Source organism: Chelonia mydas, chromosome 7, assembly GCF_015237465.2.
Source record: "Chelonia mydas isolate rCheMyd1 chromosome 7, rCheMyd1.pri.v2, whole genome shotgun sequence".
NCBI lineage: Eukaryota > Metazoa > Chordata > Testudines > Cheloniidae > Chelonia > Chelonia mydas.
This window is the reverse complement of record NC_057853.1, coordinates 112,699,970-112,719,992: the sequence shown is the minus strand read 5'-3', so window position 1 is coordinate 112,719,992 and position 20,023 is coordinate 112,699,970. Positions and strand designations below refer to the sequence as shown.

Below are 20,023 nucleotides of genomic sequence, written 5' to 3'. Positions count from 1 at the left end.
CTCAGATCTTTATTTATAGAGCCTTTGCTTTTTGTTACATCCACTGTTGAATCTTTCACAGATTTCATCTTTATGTAAGGAAAAAAATCTACACTTAAATTTCAGAGCTTTACTAGAATTGAATGCGAGCTAAAACTGAGGAAGATTAAACCAATGTACAATAGAACTCTGCTGTTTTTACTTAATGGAGTGCATGTGGTTTTTTTAATATAACCCTCTTCTCCTCAGCTTAGAGAAACAGATGCAAACTTGGGAAAGAGCTCCAGGATCCTAACCGGAATGTTGCGAAGGTAAGGACAAGGTAGGGATACCTCTGTCTCTATCGGCTTTATTATTTTTAATTATATCTCAGCATTTGGCTAACTTGCATGGTTTTTTCCCTCACAATCCAGTAGAATCTCTTGAAACTAAATATTGATGTTGGCACAAGCATTCACTGAGGAAAAATCAGATGAGAGAGACGTTTTTACCATAGGAGTTTTGCACAAACTATGAAAAAAATTTAGGTTGGCTGTAAAATAGTTTTCCATTGTGTAACGCCGACAGACCCTGGTTGTTGGCAGGCGGGATTGAACCTGGGACCTCTGAAGCTTAGCGTTTAAGCCTCTACTGCATGAGCTAAAAGCTAGATGGCCCTTAGCCAACGCTGTAGCAGACTCATCAATCTGTAGCTGGGCTAGATGTCACCAGAGGGGGACAGAGCGCCAAACAGGCATAAGTACAATTGCATCAGAGGTGTGGCCCCTTTCCTGAACCATTTGTCGGTTTTCATCCTATTCTAAAAATAGGCTGTTTAATGGAGATACAGCACCCATTATTTCTGGATATACAGTCAGGTGTTTTAACCTGTTAGTTTAAATTTGATTATTTTATATTTATAATACAATTTATACTCAGAGCATAATTTAAAATAATTCATTCTAATTTGAACATACTAGAGAGACACCCTTTTAAAAACATTGTGTTTTGAGCATGCTTCTCCTGTATGGTGTAATATTATGGAAATGTAGCCCTGGGATTTAAAGTGAAGTGTGAAGAAAAAAAATTGCAACATCCTAAAAATCTACCTGGGATTTTAGGGAGGATGAGAAAGATATTCAGTGATTTCCAGCCACCTTGAATTTAAATCAATACCTTTACCAGAAACCTTGTTTTAGCCAGTGGAATCCCTGGACGTAGAGTTATGTATTCAGCAAAGCTGTACACTTGTACCACTATGCTGTCTGTATTTCTAGACTTATAGTTGGCTCCATAAAGAATAGTCACCCGAATTATAGGTGGCATTGGACATGCTAGGACTGATACTTTTAAGGAATAGGTTATTCATAAAATATTCTGCAAGAAATTGGTACGAGTTGGCCCTTCCTAAGTTGCTCTTCACAACATGCAAGCCTTTTGTAGTGTGTATTTGTTTAAGCCAATTTGCTTTAAAAAAATTAAAATCCTAAATTTTAGCGAAGTCAGCGATTTATCGCGAGCCTCGGAAAATATTGGCAAAGGGAATTTATAAGTTGTTCTTCAGTGCAAGCTTTATCTCTCCATAAGTCTCCTTCAGAAAATAGCTTTCTTAGTTCCTTCTATACCCAGCTGATGAAGGTTAAGATAACTGCACTTCGTGCCTCCATTTCACAGACTTCTCATATTTCCAACTCTGAACCATAACATACAAAATTCTGTGATTAAGAGTAATATGTAAATGACACAAGCTAAATTCAAAATCCATGGAGAAACAAAGTGGCAATTGAAAGAGATGCTTCAGTGCTTGTAGACAATATTAAAAAAAAAAAAAAAAACCCATAGCCTCCCCAGGAAGGGCCCTGCGACATGAGCTGTAACAAATATTCTGCATATGTCTCCATTTTGTCAAATCTCATTAAAGGGGCTTCTTGCTTTATGTCAATTGAGCTGTCCAAAAATCATTCATCATTTTTAGTGTAAAAAAAAATCATGCAGTTATTTAAATAATATCATATTAATGTTAAAGTTCAGCTGTCATTTAATAGTATGGCTTAATCAGACATAACATTTAGGAAAAATAGTTTTTTCAGGCTTTACTTGGCTTTCAGGTTGGCAGATTCAAATAAGGATTTATGGGTTTCTAAACCAATGTATTTTTTCCATGTTTATGCTTGATGTACCTCAGCCTTGTTTTTTACAGGACTCTGTAGTCTGTTATTTTCAATAAAATAAAGTATCTGCTCACATTGTGTTTGAATACATTTGCAAGTAATTTGAAGAGGCTGGAACAAAAACATATGCTGTAACCTTTGACTTTGTTTTGTGTTTGGGAATCACAGTTTAGAGTCCTAGTTTATAAGTGTTCCATAAACCAAATGAAAAATATGACCTTTGTGAAATATACTCGAGGCTCTGTTTTCTGACAAATGGATTATGTAGTCAAACACTAAAAAGACATGTTTTTTGTATGTCAGAAGGGCAGTGGATTTTCTCTTTCTTTGTTTAAAAGAAAAAAAAAGCCTAACTGAATCACCCATCTGGTTAAAAGGTTAAGGTTTAGGCCAAGCAAATAGGGTATATCTGTGCAACTCATACAGATGAGCATAAAGATTTGCCATTGTGGAGGCAATTGATATAGTGGGAGACGTTCTGAAAATTTCCTCAGGACGTTATTAGCAAACAGGTAGTATCCAGGAGTGATATAATGTTTTATGACTATACTGACAAAACTGTGTAGCAGTATCCCAGCCTCGGCAGCTTCTAAATGTTGTTTAGCCATTGAGGAGCAATCGCAAGAGATAGAAACAGGAAGTCAGCAAAGAACAACATCAGGTGCAGGTGTAGGAAAATAATTGCCATAGCTTGGCAGTTGGGTCCTAATACTGCTTACTCCACTGAGTACCACACAGACATTCGCTGAATTGCTGGAACCAATAAAGAACAGTGATGGAGGGCCATATTTCACAATTATCATATAGAAAAGATCTTGTTAAGTTGAACACTGTAGTTGCTGCTATCGTGTATGAATCCGCTGTTACTCTTTGAAGTTGTATGCCTGCCTTAGTGATTACAAATATGATGTATTGAGTGTAACTGTTCATAACTGGGAAAAGCCAACCATTCTCTTTTGTGAGCATGGTCAAATATAGTAAGGAATTACATATTTAGGGAGGCTTATGAACCTGAATGCAGAATATGCTCCAGACTGATGGTAAATACTTTTCAGCTATATAGAAACCTTTCATTAAAGGCGAGTAAACATTATCCCTATTTTACAGCTGGAGGACGGAATTAGACACAGGTTAAGTGACTTTTCATAGCTCACACAGTGAATCAAGTGGCAGAATAGGAATCGAATTCCTTATCCCAGTTTGCTGCTCTAACCACTACAGGAAATGGCTGCCTCATATGGATCAGAATTCATTACCTACTGCTAATTTGGCACAAATACCTGCATGTGGGAAGAGAGATCTAGGATAAACATTTAAAAACTGTCTCCTCACTTAAACTAGAATGTAATCCATCTTCATTTCCAAATATACGGGTATTTTCAATATCCTGAAAAGAACATAGACTGAGACTGCATCTAAAATGGCATATTGTATTCAGGACAGTTCACTATTAGGAAGATGTCAGCGAACTGATAGGAATTTTCAAAGATCAATCAAAATGACTATGGGACTATTTAATTATTCATTTTGGTTGTCACTTATCCATAGCTCTCGGCACCACCCAAAATTTAATACAATGATAAATCTAAAATGTTCAATACATAACATTAGGCCAGCAAAATTCCAATTATAGTTTCCAACTAACAGATTCTTACATAAGATAATGCAACTTTTCCAAATCATATAATGAGGCCCCATCTGAATCATCCATCCTTCCGCCTCCACCCCTTCCATGATCTTAGCAGGTCATAGTTTGTTGGACAGATTGAGGGGAAGGTATAAATCCCACCACACATTCTGAGAGCCCTTCATTTTCATAAACACAATTTCCCTGCCTTTCTTTTGTCCATGATCAAGCTCAATAGCCATGAAAAGCTTTAACAAAGATTTGGGATAACCTCTTGGGAGAGTCTCCAAGCCACACACACAGCCTAAGGGGAAACAAACGTAATCAAACATTAACCAAATAAATATTCCAGGTGTGAATGTCTCAACAGCAGAGACACTTGGCGCCAACTCTTCCTCTAAGTTCATTTATTTCAGGAGATGTAGAATCCAAGAACTTTTTTGACATCAACATTATTAAGAAAAGTATCTAGTATCCTCCAAAATGACACATTGTTTTCCCTTGCAGAACATCATGATTTCTGACTCTATGACTCTACCTTCTAATAATTCAGATTTTCATCTTCTGAGTTGTGATATGAGATGCGCTGGAAAACTCATGAACGCATCTGCCCACATAAACGAACCATTTTTAAAATACAATTTTAAACAGGACACAGTCATTAGCTCCAGCTGATGGAAATGAGGCAAGAAGTATACAAGTCTCAGGTGATAAATTATCAGAATTTCCAACATCTGTATGAATTGCCACCACTAGTAAAACCATGAATAAGAAGTGTTCCATCCCAGTAGTAAAGGTGGTTGCGTTTCTTCTTTAGGATTGTTCCCAGCAATATCTGGCTATAACTGCCCAGATCTCCAATAGCCAAACTTTCATCTACCCTTGGAACTCCAAAGTTTTTTAGTCTTATTTTTCAGCGTTTCAAAATTTCATTATATTTAATAAGTGCCCTGAAAACCCCCTTGAGAATCTGCACTTCAGTTTGTGAATAAAATGTGCCGTTTATACAAATTGCTTTTGTTCCTGGCAGTTTTCAAATATTTCAATTGTTGCAAAGAGGCCTAGTCTTTATTTATGAGATGAATCCAGCTTTAAGGAAGTTGCCTCCCCGATCTGACATGTGTGCCCCCTCTACAGAATGATTGGGCTGAATGACTAGAGATAGGGTGACCAGATGTCCTGATTTTATAGGGACAGTCCTGGTTTTGGGGTCTTTTTGTTGTATAGGCTCTTATTACCCCCCCCCCACCTAGTGTCCCGATTTTTCACACTTGCTGTCTGGTCACCCTAACTGGGGAGCAATGGATCCACCAGGCTCTTTTGCTTACTCTTTTGCTCTTTGAGACTTGAAAAATTAATTATGGTCTTCCTTGGCTGCCTAGCCCACATCACCACTCTCACAAATAGCAAGAGAGGCCATTCAAATAGAAACAACTGTGCAAGTAGTTCCTAGTTTACCCACCTTTCCTTGTTTCCATCCCAAAAGTCTTTCACAATCAAACTTTCTTTAGAGCAAGAGCCCTTCTCACTGTCAATGTGACACCTGTGTGATCTGATTCTGCAGTAATTCTGATGGAAGCTTTTATGATCTCAAATGCACTGTGATAGTTTTATGTAAGATTACGTCTGTCTTTATAACCCTCATTTTCATGCTTTTGGAGAAGTTTTCCTTTCCAGCAGAAATTTTGCATGCTTTGCAGTGGCAATTTTGTTTTTGAAGTTTGAGTAGAATCTGTTTCATCAGTTTTCTAGTGCAGAAAAAAAAATCCCACTTCAAGGTGCTGTTCTACTCTGAAAAGTGATTTGAAATGGTACATTCTTGTGCAAAAGTCTGCTTCCAGTCATGTATCTAGACTCACCTCTGTTTACTCCAGTGACTTATGCTTTGATTCAGCACAGCACTTAAGCACATGCTTAACTTTACGCATGTGAGCATTCCCCTTAACTTGAAGTGAAAGTGGGAGCTAGGAAAAGAGTTTTAACACTTGGTCCTTTCCTTGGGCAGCTATGCACTGCCCCATACTCAGGGCTTGCTGCAAAGTGACAACCTAGCCTATAGTGTTTATATTAAATGTATGTCATAAAATACACATGATGTGTAACATGGGCTTTTAATGTTACTGTGAGAACATTACTTTTTTTTCATTTCCTGAATTTCAACATTTGTAATTTAAATGTTACACTAATGTAAATGTTTGTATTGTAATATTAAATTACTCCTTTGTGATCATGAAATATGCCATCTTATACAAATAAAACGGAAAACTATGTGGCACAACTTATCACAAGATAGTCCTTGAATAATGAACATATTATTGCCCTATGTTATGCCAGAAGAAATCTGAGAACTAATTACTACTGGTCATTCTAGTCATTTTTCCCCATTTTAACAGGCAGTCTTATTCGTTTGTTGAAGTGATAGGGAAACATCTGGAAATCTTAAATGTAATGTCAGCATAATTCCTAAGGGTAAACATACTTCATTATTACGAATTCCAACCAGAAAACATGTAAACCTTTGAGACTTGTCAAATAAAGGGGTAAAGTTATCCTAAGGACAGAGACGTGTATCAGTAGTACTAAAAAGAAAGAATTTTTAAAAATCAGTGTACTTTTCACTGGGTTTCGTGTTCTTATTTCAGATATGAAATGTTCTCTTATATATTTTTCAAGATGCATTTCTTGTAATTAATGAGCAGTTAACAGCCAATTTTCAGGTCTTGCCACACTTCCTACAGACAGTATTCTGCATGTGTGGAAATGATAAAAAGCTCTTCGAAAATCATATTCTGCTTTTACTTAGCACAAGAAACATTTCCTCTGAGCCCATCCTGGAAGTAAGGGTGCTTTTCTTGCATGGTGCTGTGCAAATTTCATGCCCTTTGATAGCAGTGGGCACTGAAGATTCTCTGTAGTATGCAGGAAATGTTCAGCACCCCTCAGAATCAGGCCATATATGACAATTTCAGCAGTGCAAGCCATGCCCCTGAGGGTCAGTGTGTGCCAGAGTGTCCTTTGCAAAACCCCAATTTTTAGAGGTTAGTAATGCAGGGATAAAAATTTAATCTGAGGTTGAAATGAGGCAAACAAGATCTTAAAGAGAAAGGTAATTGATCTTTTCATTTTAATATTTTCAATACACGGGATAAAAAAGGCTATGCATCTCCACCGCTGAAATCTTGTTATGTTTATGCCACGTCTTAGGCCTGTCACTCACTTATTCAGGCAGAAGTGTGGAGATCACATGCTGGACTTCTGTTGTATTTTTCAGTTTATTTTGCAAGACTTTTTCCCTGTGTCCAGTTGACCCCCCGAGCCTATCATGGACAATACTCTCAACAACCTTCGTAGGATGGTTCCCCCTTTTCTATTTTATGGGCAATGGCCTTTGTTCCCTCTTCTCCATTCCCCCTTTTATACCCGCCGGAATTACTGTCTCACTTGTTCCATTCCTGTTCTCCCACAGCGCTCCCACCCACCCCCATGAACTTTGTCCATCTGAACAGCTGGAAATGACATTATCCAAAGCACATTTATGTTTTTTGACAAAGAGCAGGGTCTTAATGGATACTACTAGATCATTCTAGACTACATAGATCATTCTAGACTACATATACCAAGAATAGTTAAATAGGTTAAATAGCATTTGATTCCTCTAGTTGCACTGTGTTTGAGATATGCTAACTGTCACTAAGAGATCAGAGCTTAAAAGAAGACAGTAAAGTTTATAATATTTTGTTATGGGAGTGAAGCAAAAGGCATTTCATAGTCAGCAATGACATGCCATAGCCAAAATAAGTGTCATGTGCCATAACTGTAACATCACAGAAAGTCCTAGCTCGTGCCAGCAAATCGGTGCAGCGCTCTCTCACGGTGGGCATGATTAGTTTCTGTTCAGCTGAGTTCTCTCAGATGTGGTGGTGTTGTGAAGCAGTAAATGAGAATATTTTAAATGTTCATCAGATTGTTTATGCTGTGAGGGCGAAGTAGGGAAACCACTAGCATAAGCTGGAAGTGGAAATTGTTCTTGTAATTGGACACAACTCTTCTGGAGTCAGCAATGTTGTACCGATTAAGGCCAGCGCTGAACTGAGGAACATATTGTTTTAACACAACTGATACCGCCACAGAACAACATGTACCTAGGGTTATACTTATTGTATACCAGGCAGTGTATTTAAGACATTTGTTTATAAACACAAAGTCCTGTTGAGATAATCACAGCTGCATGAAATCCTGCCTTATCAGAGATTACGCTTTGGTCTTCAAGTTAGTTGAAAGATGAGCAAAATCGTATGTAGATAGATATCATCCTTGTGACTGCTTCTAAAGAGGCTCATGTGTTCTACCATGAGTGTGAAATAACTGGTGCTCAGAAAATGTTTTTTTGTTTGGTTGGTTTTTTTGCACTTCTCTGAGTCTGAAGGATATAATTATTTGGTGCACAAAGCTTAATTGTAACCTCCACTTTTCATTGTCAGCCTTATTTGTGGGATTTTTGGAGCACAGATGCAGAAGAAATCCAGAGCTGTCCTAATATGCAACTTTTAGGAGCTCAGATGTTGCCAAACTACAGTTTAATGCACAGACTGCTGTGAACTTTGCAAACTATTTAATTTGTTTCTGTTAATGCATTTGTATATCTGAGCTCAGGAATTTGCTTAAGATGAAACACAATGAGTAAGAATATTGAATTTCCATTGTTTGAAACCTTGGTATGAAGAGAGGAGTGAGACAGAAAATAGGAAATGGACCAACATTTGAAAGGTGAAATCTGTTAGATATTTTAAATCTTTAAAAAAAGGTATGCCGGGTTGTTGCAGCCACGTCGGTCCTACGATATTAGAGAGACAAGGTGGGTGAGGGAATATCTTTTATTGGACCGACTTCTGTTGGTGAGAGAGAAAAGCTTCCAAGCTTACACAGAGCTCTTCTGCTCTCATTAAAAAACAAACAAACAAAAACCCCTCACCTATCTTCTCTCTTAAAAAAAAAGATGGAAAGAAAGGGAGGAAAATATATTGTCAAGAATTACAACTGTTTTTCTTATGAAGCCATTTGTCTACATTGCAGACTGTTCTGCTTATTTTGGAAACAAGTGGAAGGGAATAGGGATGCTGTTTAGTAGGCAGAAGACAACCGCATGGACATTGTTGAGTTCCAGCATTTGAAGAAGCTGTTTTAGACATTATGGGTGTGATATCCAAACATGCTGAGCATTCCTCTTAATCTGTTCCCACTGAAGTCATTGGAAGTTTTATATTGACTTCAGTAGAAGCAGAGTTAAGCCAGAATTAGACTCTGGTTCTGATCACACACTGGTTTAAAGGACCGACTCCACTAGAAACAGTGTATTCTTCACACTGGTGCAAAGTTGGTGTGAGATCAGAGTCTTGCCCTTATTACCTAGCATTTAAGAGCTAGGAGGAGGTACGGGGTGCTGGCTCCAGAAGGGGACTCAGGGCTGGGGGTTGGGGTGCAGGAGGGCTGTGGGCTTCTGCCAACTGACACTTATCTTGGGCGGCTCCCAGTCGGCAGCGCAGCAGGGCTAAGGCAGTCTCCCTGCCTGCCCTGACCCCACGCTGCTCCCGGAAGCAGCCAGCAGGCCCCTGCAGCCTCTGGGGGGGGTGCACATGGCTCTGTACTGCCCCTCCCTGCAGGCACTGCCCACACAGCTCCCATTGGCTGCAGTTCCCCGTTTCTGGCCAATGGAAGCTGCAGGGGAAATGTTTGCAGACAGGAGCAGTGAGCGGAGACCCCTGCCCACCGTGGGGGGGCACTGGCCACTTCTGGGAGCCTGCCTTAGCCCCGCTGTGCCACCAGACTTTTAGCAGCCAGCGATCATGATCGGTTGGCAGAGGCTCCAGGATCAACCAGATGATCTTTATCTACCGGTTGCTGACCACTGATTTAGAGTATAGAGTTTTCACTTGAGTCAGTTAGGAGAGAAAAATGGTGTATTTTTCTAAAGCTAGGGCCTAATCCTGCCAGCTTTACTCACATGAGCAGTTCTTACACAGGTATTCTTATTGCTATCAATGGGACCACTCTTGAATAAGGATTACTCATTTCAGCAGGGATTTGCAGGCTCAAGTGGTGACACTCCTCGATGAAATCAACAACCAAGCAAAACTTGATCAGTTGGAAAAAGCTGGTTGCAGATAAGATAGTAGTGCTGTTATGGTGGAACTTATGTCCTTGAGCAGAATGTGTAGATATGTTGGACTGGACCTTTGAATCATGGGGAAGAAATGTTCACACATTACTAACCTGCCAACCAGCTGTCTGAAGAATAACAAAGCCCTGAATTAGAAAATGGGGTCTTATAGTGTGAGATTGTTTAGTCTGCTTGGTGGTCAGGGGTATGAGGGTTTGATTATTTTTCCTGTGTCTTAGACATTTTCCACCTTACTGTGGAAGATTCGGTTCGGATCAAGAAGGCCTATAAAAGTCACAGCAGGATTTAAACATCAACTTTGAGGGACCTGGGAGAATTTCTTTAAATTTCACTCCTACAGTTTAAACTACTGTTGAAAATACGTTCTCCATAATACTGCTGTAAATCTATTGAAATCAATTGAGTTACTCCAGATTTACACGAGGATAATGAGAAAATGATTTAGTCAAAGGAGCGAATCTTGCAACATGCTTGTCTGAGACAAACTCAAATTATAAGCACTAATACTCCTTTTCTCCTATAATTGGGTTCACTAACTCAGGTAAAAAAGTGGCCTTGTCTTCCAGGAGATTCTTATTAATTGCTATTTTTTGAGACAGCTGAGAAATAGGGGAAGCAATATGAATAGTTTATACTTCTGTATCTGGAAACACTAGGGGTCAGACCCTCAGCTGGTGTAAATCATCAGTTTGAAGTCGGGTGCCCACAGATTTACACCAGCTCAGGGTCTGACTCATTTTTTTAAGTAATTGATTTATAAACATGGTTTTGGTTTCGTGTCGCATTTTACTTGGAATTTTATACAATTACATGTGCTAAAGAGTTGTGTCTGTACACAATGGCTCATAATTGGTATTCCTATGCTCCAGCTGAGGAAAATAGTAAAGGAGTTTTTCAGTGACCTGTGTGCATTCTGCAAATATTTATTTACTGTGTTGTGAATGCTAACATGGTTCACCCAGAGGATCTCTCTATGTAGCATTTATCGTCTATGCAGCGTTTATCATCAGCTTTTGTTTAACTTGCACTTGGTAATATTAAAACAAATTGCATTATCATCCCAAGAAGGGCACTTTAAACATCTGGATTGGATTTTCAATGAAGTGTGACTTAAAGCACCTTCCAGCACTGGACAGTTAAGTCTTCACCTTGCCCTATGCAGAGGATCAACTAGTTACTTAAGAATGGAACATCTGTGGCCAAATTCTTTCCTTGATTTGCACTGCTCTGCTTAGACATAATTTGAACTGAAAGCCTGTTTGCATATCCTTCATTAATGATCTGGATGATGAGATGGATGCTCCCTCAGCAAGTTTGCGGATGACACTAAGCTGGGGGGAGAGGTAGATATGCTGGAGGGTAGGGATAGGGTCCAGAGTGATCTGGATAAATTGGAGGATTGGGCCAAAAGAAATCTGATGGGGTTTAACAAGGACCAGTGAAGATCCCTGTACTTAGGATGGAAGAATCCCAGGCACTCCTACAGGCTGAGGATCGACTGGCTAAGCGGCAGTTCTGCAGAAAAGGACCTGTGGATGAGAAGCTGGATATGAGTCAACAGTGTGCCCTTGTTGCCAAGAAGGCTAATGGCATATTGGTCTGCATTAGTAGGAGCATTGCCAGCAGATTGAGGGAAGTGATTATTCCCCTCTATTTGGCACTGTGAGGCCACATGTGGAGTATTGAGGTCAGTTTTGGGCTCCCCACTACAGAAAGGATGTGATCAAATTGGATAGAGCCCAGAGGAGGGCAACGAAAATGATTAGGGGGCTGGGGCACATGACTTACGAGGAGAGGCTGAGGGAACTGGGGTTATTTAGTCTGCAGAAGAGAAGAGTGAGGGGAGATTTGATAGCAGCCTTCAATTACCTGAAGGGGGGTTCCAAAGAGATGGAGCTAGGCTGTTTTCAGTGGTGGCAGATGACCGAACAAGAAGCAATTGTCTCAAGTTGCAGTGAGGAGGTCTAGGTTGGATATCAGGAAAAACTATTTCACTAGGAGGGTGGTGAAGCACTGGAATGGGTTACCTAGGGAGGTGGTGGAACCTCCATCCTTAGAGGTTTTTAAGGCCTGGCTTGACAAAGCCCTGGCTGGGATGATTTAGTTGGGATTGGTCCTGCTTTGAGCAGGGGGTTGGACTAGGAGACCTCCTGAGGTCTCTTCCAACCCCAGTCTTCTATGATTCTATATTGATATGCTTGTTTTTGAGCAAGTAGGCAGTACATTTAGAAATCTGCAAAGCACTGTGCCCACTTATGATGATGTAGAAATAATAAATTTAAACAGGGGAGGCTGTTTTAAAAATGTGGTTCTCAACCTGCCTTGTCATGCCTTCGATATTGGAAGGCATATGGTTCACTTTATCCTTACAGGGAAACTACTTTGCTGTTTTCAGTCACCGCTATATTTTTTAAATGTAGTTTTAAGTGTGAGTGGTACACGTGTTGATTGTGAAGGTACAATTTTTTCAGTACAGCCTTAAGCTAATTACTATTAGTGGCAGTGGGGGCTTGTACCTCATTTGTGAGCAGCTATTTATAATACTGTACCAGTATAAAGCAATGCTTTACATTGCCATTTTACCACACTATTACACCATTGTGTTTTAATCCACCATAGGTGAATGAAGAACTTTAGCCATCTGTTTTATTTAATGATATAATCAGTAAACAATATATGCACTTCACGCATTTGGCCATAAAGACGGCCCATATGTTTGGACTGAAAGTTTACGTTGTAAATTGGTATATTCACATATCAGCTTGTTTCTAGTTTAAAAGGCTTGCTGTGTTCACAAGATGGTACAAAGCAAGCTCAGTAACAGCTCATACCCAGTGCAGGTGGTGAAGCTAGTTGCCATGTAGATCAAAAGTCAAACAACTGTGACTCTTCCTCTGAAATGACAGTTAGTGAGACAAGGCTGGTCTTATTCCCATAAACAAGAAAGAGTTATAGATAGACATACATCATGAACTTATGAGAACAAAAGGGGGTTTCATAATCACCCAGCATCAGAAAGCCCATTACTGCAAACTATTGGAACATAAGCCTTTGAAATACAACAAACATTTTATTTTATTAGATAAAATTTAAAGAAGAGGTTCAGAATTATTAAATTGCCCAGAGCAGTGGTTTTCAAACTTTTTTTCTGGTGACCCAGTTGAAAAAAATTATAGATGTTCACGACCCAACGCAGCTGGGGATGAGGGGTTTGAGGTCTGGGAGGGGCTCAGGGCTGGGGCACAGGGTTGAGGTGTGGGGATGAGGGCTGTGGGGTGGGGCCGGGAATGAGGGCTTCAGGGTGTGGGAGGACGTTCTAGGCTGGGGCTGGGAGGTTGGGTGCGGGAGGGGGTCAGGGCTCTGGGCTGGGGGTGCAGGCTCTGGAGTGGGAATGGGGATGAGGGGTTTTGGGTGAAGGAGGGGACTCTGGGTTTGTGGCGGGGCTCAGGGCTGGGGTAGGGGATTGGGGCGTGGGAGTGGGGCACGGGCTTACCTGCAGTGGCCCCTGGTCAGGGACGCAGCAGGAGTGCTAAGGCAGGCTTCCTGCCTTTCCTGGCACTGCGGACCACGCTGCACCCCGGAAGTGGCCAGCAGCAGGTCTGGCTCCTAGGAGGAGGTGCACAAGCAGGCACCGCCCCCCTCCTCCCCAGCTCCCATTGGCCAGGACCCAGCCAATGAAGGTGCGGAGCCAGTACTCGGGGTGGGGGCAGCGCACGGAGCTCTGTGACCCCCCCCTCCCCCCACCTAGGAGCCGGACGTGCTGCTGGCCACTTCTGGGGCGCAGAGTCACATCAGGTAGGGACGAGCCTGCCTTAGCCGGGCAGCACTGCCAGCAGGACTTTTAATGGCTCAGTCGGTAGTGCTGACCGAGCCACCGAGATCCAGTGCCTTACATTCCCGACCCAGTACTGGGTCTCAACCCACAGTTTGAAAACCACTGTACTAGAGAGTATTTGTGCCACTGAAGTGGTTGCTGATTTAAGAATCTTTGAGACAGGAAGTAGCCCTCTTTCGCAATCAGTTGAATTTTATTTTCAGCAATGTGTAAACAAAACCCATTGCTTATACCAAATAGAGTGGCTGAGTGTTAGACTCTGACATTATAATCAAAGGGGCTGACAAAGGAGGTGCTGTCATAATGAACAGGTCAGACTATGAACAGGAGGCTGCGAGGCAACTCTCCAACGCCACATTCTACAGGCCGCTATCCTCTGATCCCACTGAGGAGTACCAAAAGAAACTACACCGTCTGCTCAAGAAACTCCCCGGTACAGCACAGGAATAAATCTACACGGACACATCCCCAGAGCCCCAACCAGGGGTATTCTATCTGCTATTCAAGATCCATAGACCTGGAAACCCTGGATGCCCCATCATCTCAGGCATCAGCACTCTTACAGCAGGAATATTTGGCTATTTGGACTGTCTCCTCAGACCCTATGCTACCAGCACTCCTAGCTATGTTTGAGACACCACCGACTTCCTAAAAAAGAAAAGGAGTACTTGTGGCACCTTAGAGACTAACCAATTTATTTGAGCATAAGCTTTCGTGAGCTACAGCTCACTTCATCGGATGCATAAAGTGGAAAATGCAGTGATAAATTGGTTAGTCTCTAAGGTGCCACAAGTACTCCTTTTCTTTTTGCGAATACAGACTAACACGGCTACTACTCTGAAACCCATCACCGACTTCCTGAGGAAACTACAATGCATTGGTCATCTTCCTGAAAACACCATCCTGGCCACCATGGATGTAGAAGCTCTTTACATCAATATTCCACATCAGGATGGACTACAAGCGGTCAAGAATAGTGTCCTTGGTGAGGCCACAGCACACCTGGTGGCTGAGCTTTGTGACTTTGTCCTCATCCCCAACCATTTCAGATTTGGGGACAACTTATACCTTCAAGTCAGTGGCACTGCTATGGGTCCCTGCATGGCCCCACAGTATGCCAACATTTTTATGGCTGACTTAGAACAACGCTTCCTCAGCTCTTGTCCCCTAGCCCCCCTCCTCTACTTGCGCTACATTGATGACATCTTCATCATATGGACCTACGGGAAGGAGGCCCTTGAAGAATTCCACCTGGATTTCAACAATTTCCACCCCACCATCAACCTCAGCCGGGACCAGTCCTCACAAGAGATCCACTTCCTGGACACTACAGTGCAAATAAGTGATGGTCACATAAACACCACCCTATACCAGAAATCTACTGACCTCTATAATTACCTGCATGCCTCCAGATTCCAATCAGGACACATCACATGATCCACAGCCAAGCCCTAAGATACAACCAAATTTGCTCCAATCCCTCAGACAGAGACAAACACCTACAAGATCTTTATCAAGCATTCTTAAAACTACAATACCTACCTAGGGAAGTGAGGAAACAGATGAACAGACCAAGACAGGTACCCAGAAATCACCGACAACAGGACAGGCCCAACAAGGAAAATAACTGAACACCACTGACCGTCATGTACAGCCCCCAGCTAAAACCTCTCCAGCACACTATCAACGATCTACAAGCTATCCTGGAAAACAATCCCTCACTCTCACAGACCTTGGGAGGCTGTCCAGTCCTTGCTTACAGACAGCCTCCCAACCTGAAGCAAATACTCACCAGCAACTACACACAACGCCACAGAAACACTAACCCAGGAACCAATCCCTGTAGCAAACCTCGTTGCCTACTCTGTCCCCATATCTACTCTAGCTACACTCATCAGAGGACCCAACCACATGATCCACACCATCAAGGGCTCATTTACCTGTATGTCTACTAATGTTATATTTGCCATCATGTGCCAGCAATGCCCCTCTGCCATGTATATTGGCCAAACCGGACAGTCCCTACGTAAAAGAATAAATGGACACAAATCGGACATCAGGAATGGTAACATACAAAAGCCAGTAGGAGAACACTTCAATCTTCCTGGACATTCTATAACAGATTTAAAAGTAGCTATACTTGAACAAAAAAAATTTCAGAAACGGACTTCAAAGAGAAACTGCAGAACTAAAATTCATTTGCAAATTTAACACCATTAATTTTGCCTTGAATAGGCTCTGGGAGTGGCTGGCTCATTACAAAAGCAGCTTTGCCTCTCCTCATCAATTATTGGGAGTGGACTACATCCACCCTGATTGAATTGGCCCTGTCAGCACTGGTTCTCCACTTGTGAGGTAATTCCCTTCTCTTCATGTGTCATATAATGCCTGCATCTGTAATTTTCACTCCATGCATCTGGAGAAGTGGTTTTTTACCCATGAAAGCTTATGCCCAAATAAATCTCTTAGTCTTTAAGGTGCCACCGGACTCCTTGTTGTTTGAGTGTTAGAAAGAAAGTAAGGGACTTGAGGTTGTGATTTCCTAAAAATGTTTCCATAGCGATAGCCAGAATAAATAACTACCAGGTTTACATTAAGAGTTTATTAACTAGGTGCTAAGGAGAATATTTGTATCTACCAACACAAAAATAAGTACTTTTCAAGAAATGGATGAGAATCCAAATCCATCTTAAACTGTAAGAAAACGTATAAAATGTTCAATTATTTTTATTTTAAAGAGAGCAATGTTTTTAACAGTTTACATAGCTTATGCTTAGGATATCCCCTGTATCATGAAAATGCTTTAGGGCCAGATTCTCCTCTGGTACATATTGGCCTAACTCCACTGACTTTCTTGGAGCTACACAAATTTACACCAGCTGAGAGGATCTAGCCCATTATAAATATAGTGATTTCCAGATTTTCCTAGACCTTCACCCTCTTTGCTGCACAATTTGCACACAAATATAAGGAAGCTGTGCTAATAGCCCCTTTGAAAATGTGTCAATGCAGCCCAGATCTTTCAAAGTACTCTGTGCAGGTGCAGGGGTCTTCCCATGTGGATATCCGTTCAAGATCAGGGCCTTAAATTGTATTGCTGTTAACTTTAAAATAACACCTTGCTTTCGTGTCTCTCCTGTCATTTCTGATGCCATGAACTTCAATGACCTGTTTCACTGAATCTGTGCATAGGATGAACCAAATATCTTTAAGGTTCTTATTAACCTTGGGCTGATCCTGCTTACACTGAAATACCTGACAGGATTCCAATAGATTCTTTTTATTTTTTTATGATTATTATTTTTGTAATTATTTGTGAGGATTTGTGCCTGGTCTCCAGTGTGAAAATTCGACTGGCTGTAAGCAGTGGACAGTTAATCAAAAGAAGTGACTCGAGCTGGTGGAGAATGAGTGAGGTTTCAAGGCCCAAAGGATCAGGGCTGACAGTCAAAATGACTAACACAACCCAGCTGCTTAACAAATATTGTTGTTTAGTAAAGATGGAGCAGAATTATACGCCATCAGCTTACCATACTTTGGGGCAATCTGTTACAAAAGGAACCGGCTACCTTGTAGGTTTCACTGTATTTTACACTAATTAAATTATTTACATATATATAAAGAAGCCAAAGGTGAAAGCTACATTACTACATGAGAGATTGAGATTTCATTTTTGCTTTCTATTTTTTTATGTGTCTGTACTGACAGGTACTACATACATCCTCAATAACAAAATTTCTTTTAATTAAAAAAAAAGTATTCGCTTTCTATTCTGTATGGCTAACGTGAAGGCATAGCTCTTTAGGTCTTTTAATCTGTTTCAAGGCCAAGCTATTTATATGAGGGTGGTTTGTTGGAGGGGTTGTTTAGTTCTTTTTTTCCTCTCCATATTTGTAGAGGGAAAAAAGGATATTTTATTTATTCACTAGATTCTTTATGTTGCCTCGAATTGCAGGGATAAAGTATTTTCAAGCTTATGGATGAAGAGAAGATAAAAGGTCTCATTTTATGAGCCATTATATACGCTTTCTAAGTACAGTTTTCTCGTGGCTAAAATATTTAAAATAAAACACTACTCCAGTGTTACTCATGTAGGCTTTTTGTATCCATATTTCATATAAGGTAGATGTTACACTTATGCATGTTTGTGTGCGTTTGATAGCATGTTACCTTCCAATTTTTAACTGTAGCTTTTTTATTTTTAATCTTGTAACACTGTTACTCAGTTTTTCTCCTGAACTGAAAAGAAGAATCAAGAAACTGGCTCACTTGTCTTGTAAGAGAAAGGATGGTCTCATGGTCAAGGAACTGGGACTAAGGAGATCTAGGTTGAAATCCTGTGTAACCTTGGGCACATCATTTCCTTGTGCCTCAGCATCCCATCTGTAAAATGAGAATGCTATGACTTCCTGATCTCAGAAGTACATTGTGAGGAAGAAAATTCATTAATCTCCGGGTGGTTCTCACGTCCCTAAGCGAGGAGCCCAATAGTAGATTTTATAAATGAACAAACTAAATGGCAGTGTTGCCGACTCTGGTGCGAGGTTAGGACTGAGATGGATGTAAAAGAGGGTGAGAGAGAAACATAGAAAGAATTTAGACAAGGGTCTTTGTTTCAGACCTGCTGTTGGAAGGGGCTGTCGTACAACAATCAGTCCCTGAACATGTTGCTGCTAACGTAGGATTTAGATTGGAGGAGGTGCTAGATCCATGGTGCACTTTCAGCCTGTCAGGTTACCTTGAACAGGGGCTGCTATTGGTAAAAATTCCAGCTCCACTGGCCTTTAACATATCAATTTGGGACATAAGGATGGATAACAATATTTGTGTGGGTTCAACCAATATATAGCTAATCCATACCAGGAGGTATAATGTCCATGCATACAACAAAGAGTAGTGGTGCTATCCTTGGTGTTCTAGCCTAATTCAAGCATAGGCAATTATATTCTACCTATCTAAAATTCTCCCTGTCAATTCTATCAGAAACGGCATCTTTCTGATTGCTCTGAACTGTGATGTAATATTACTGATTGCTATTAAACAGCAATTGCATTTGAAAAGTGAGCTATAATTTGTACAAATGTTTGTACAGTGTTTGAGGATCCTTGAAGACGAAAGAAAATGTATAGAGGCAACATACTATTACTTACCACATAATACTGGAGTGGCTTTCACTCCATGGGCCTAGGTGCTCAGGGGAGATGTGGAGGTGACCCTTCTGGACTCAAGGACAAAAGGATTTATGACAGTATGAGTAGCTTTCTTTTGCAAAGAGCACCGCTGTTGCAGTCATCCAGCTTGTGTGGGGAATAAATATATAACAGACATTTTTCAGAATGAATGATTATTGATCCTCATTGCCCCATTTGGACTTGGGAGGGTTCTGTAGAGAACCTGCTCTCACATAGCTGATGGTGAATACCACCAAAAAAATCTCTTAAACCCCCTTCCCACCAGCACTGACTTGACCTGAAAAAATAGAAACTAGATACAGTTTTGCCACAATAATTAGAAAAATAGCTAGGAGGATAATCTAATGAATCTAAATTTCCCCAAGTAGCATGCACAATAACACTGTGGTTTGCAAAACTATTGTTATTCCTTTTATAATCCAAAACGTTCCTTTAATATAAACACATTCCAGATGTATATTCATTTCACAGCTGGGTACACCTGAAAAATGTAGTATCGTGAGCCTGTTCTTTAGCTATCGCTCCATATGGAGACTAGAAGAGGGCTCAAATAGTCGTCGCTGCTGGCGGAAATGAAGGTAGGTTGAAGTAGTTGGTAACACTGCGGTCTCGATGAGCTTTTTGTGAAGAGTTTTTATGGAACACCTCTAGCGCTGGTGCACTTTGCTGGTCATATTTTAACAGTGGCCTTTGAATTATTGATGATTTATTAAAGTAGTACCAGCAAGCCATGGGAAAAATAAAATCCCACATGCCAGTTTCCGCAGAGGAATCATCTTGAGGCATCTAAGTGATCAAATGAGGTGAGCCATTTATCATTCTTCAAGAGGGAATTGTTCATGAGCTGTGTTGTTCCTTCATAGCTGGCCAACGTTCTCTTTGGAATAAGACGGAGTATGTTGTTTGTGTGTGTGTCGTCTTACTTGTCTGCAAAGCACCTAGGACATGGTCAGCATGCTTTATAAATAATATACCTATATATACGCAAACGCATTATCCACGTTACCCATGGCAATATTTTAATAAACTTTATTTTACTTTACACACACACTTTATATATAA

The 20,023-nt window shown here is 40.8% G+C and overlaps 1 protein-coding gene across 21 annotated transcripts in view; it reads left to right on the top strand.

Moving 5' to 3' along the window:
* VTI1A (vesicle transport through interaction with t-SNAREs 1A) overlaps positions 1–20,023 on the top strand; it is a 356,187-nt gene that overhangs the window by 210,106 nt on the left and 126,058 nt on the right. For 16 of the 21 annotated variants that reach the window (XM_037904208.2, XM_043551805.1, XM_037904203.2 and 13 more), the window contains one exon: positions 229–290. In XM_037904208.2, the coding sequence (XP_037760136.1) occupies positions 229–290 (62 nt within the window). Of the gene's footprint in view, positions 1–228; positions 302–2,779; positions 2,826–4,263; positions 6,058–20,023 lie in introns of those variants that run through there. The other 5 variants (XM_037904211.2, XM_037904214.2, XM_037904209.2 and 2 more) reach the window with 4 other exon arrangements.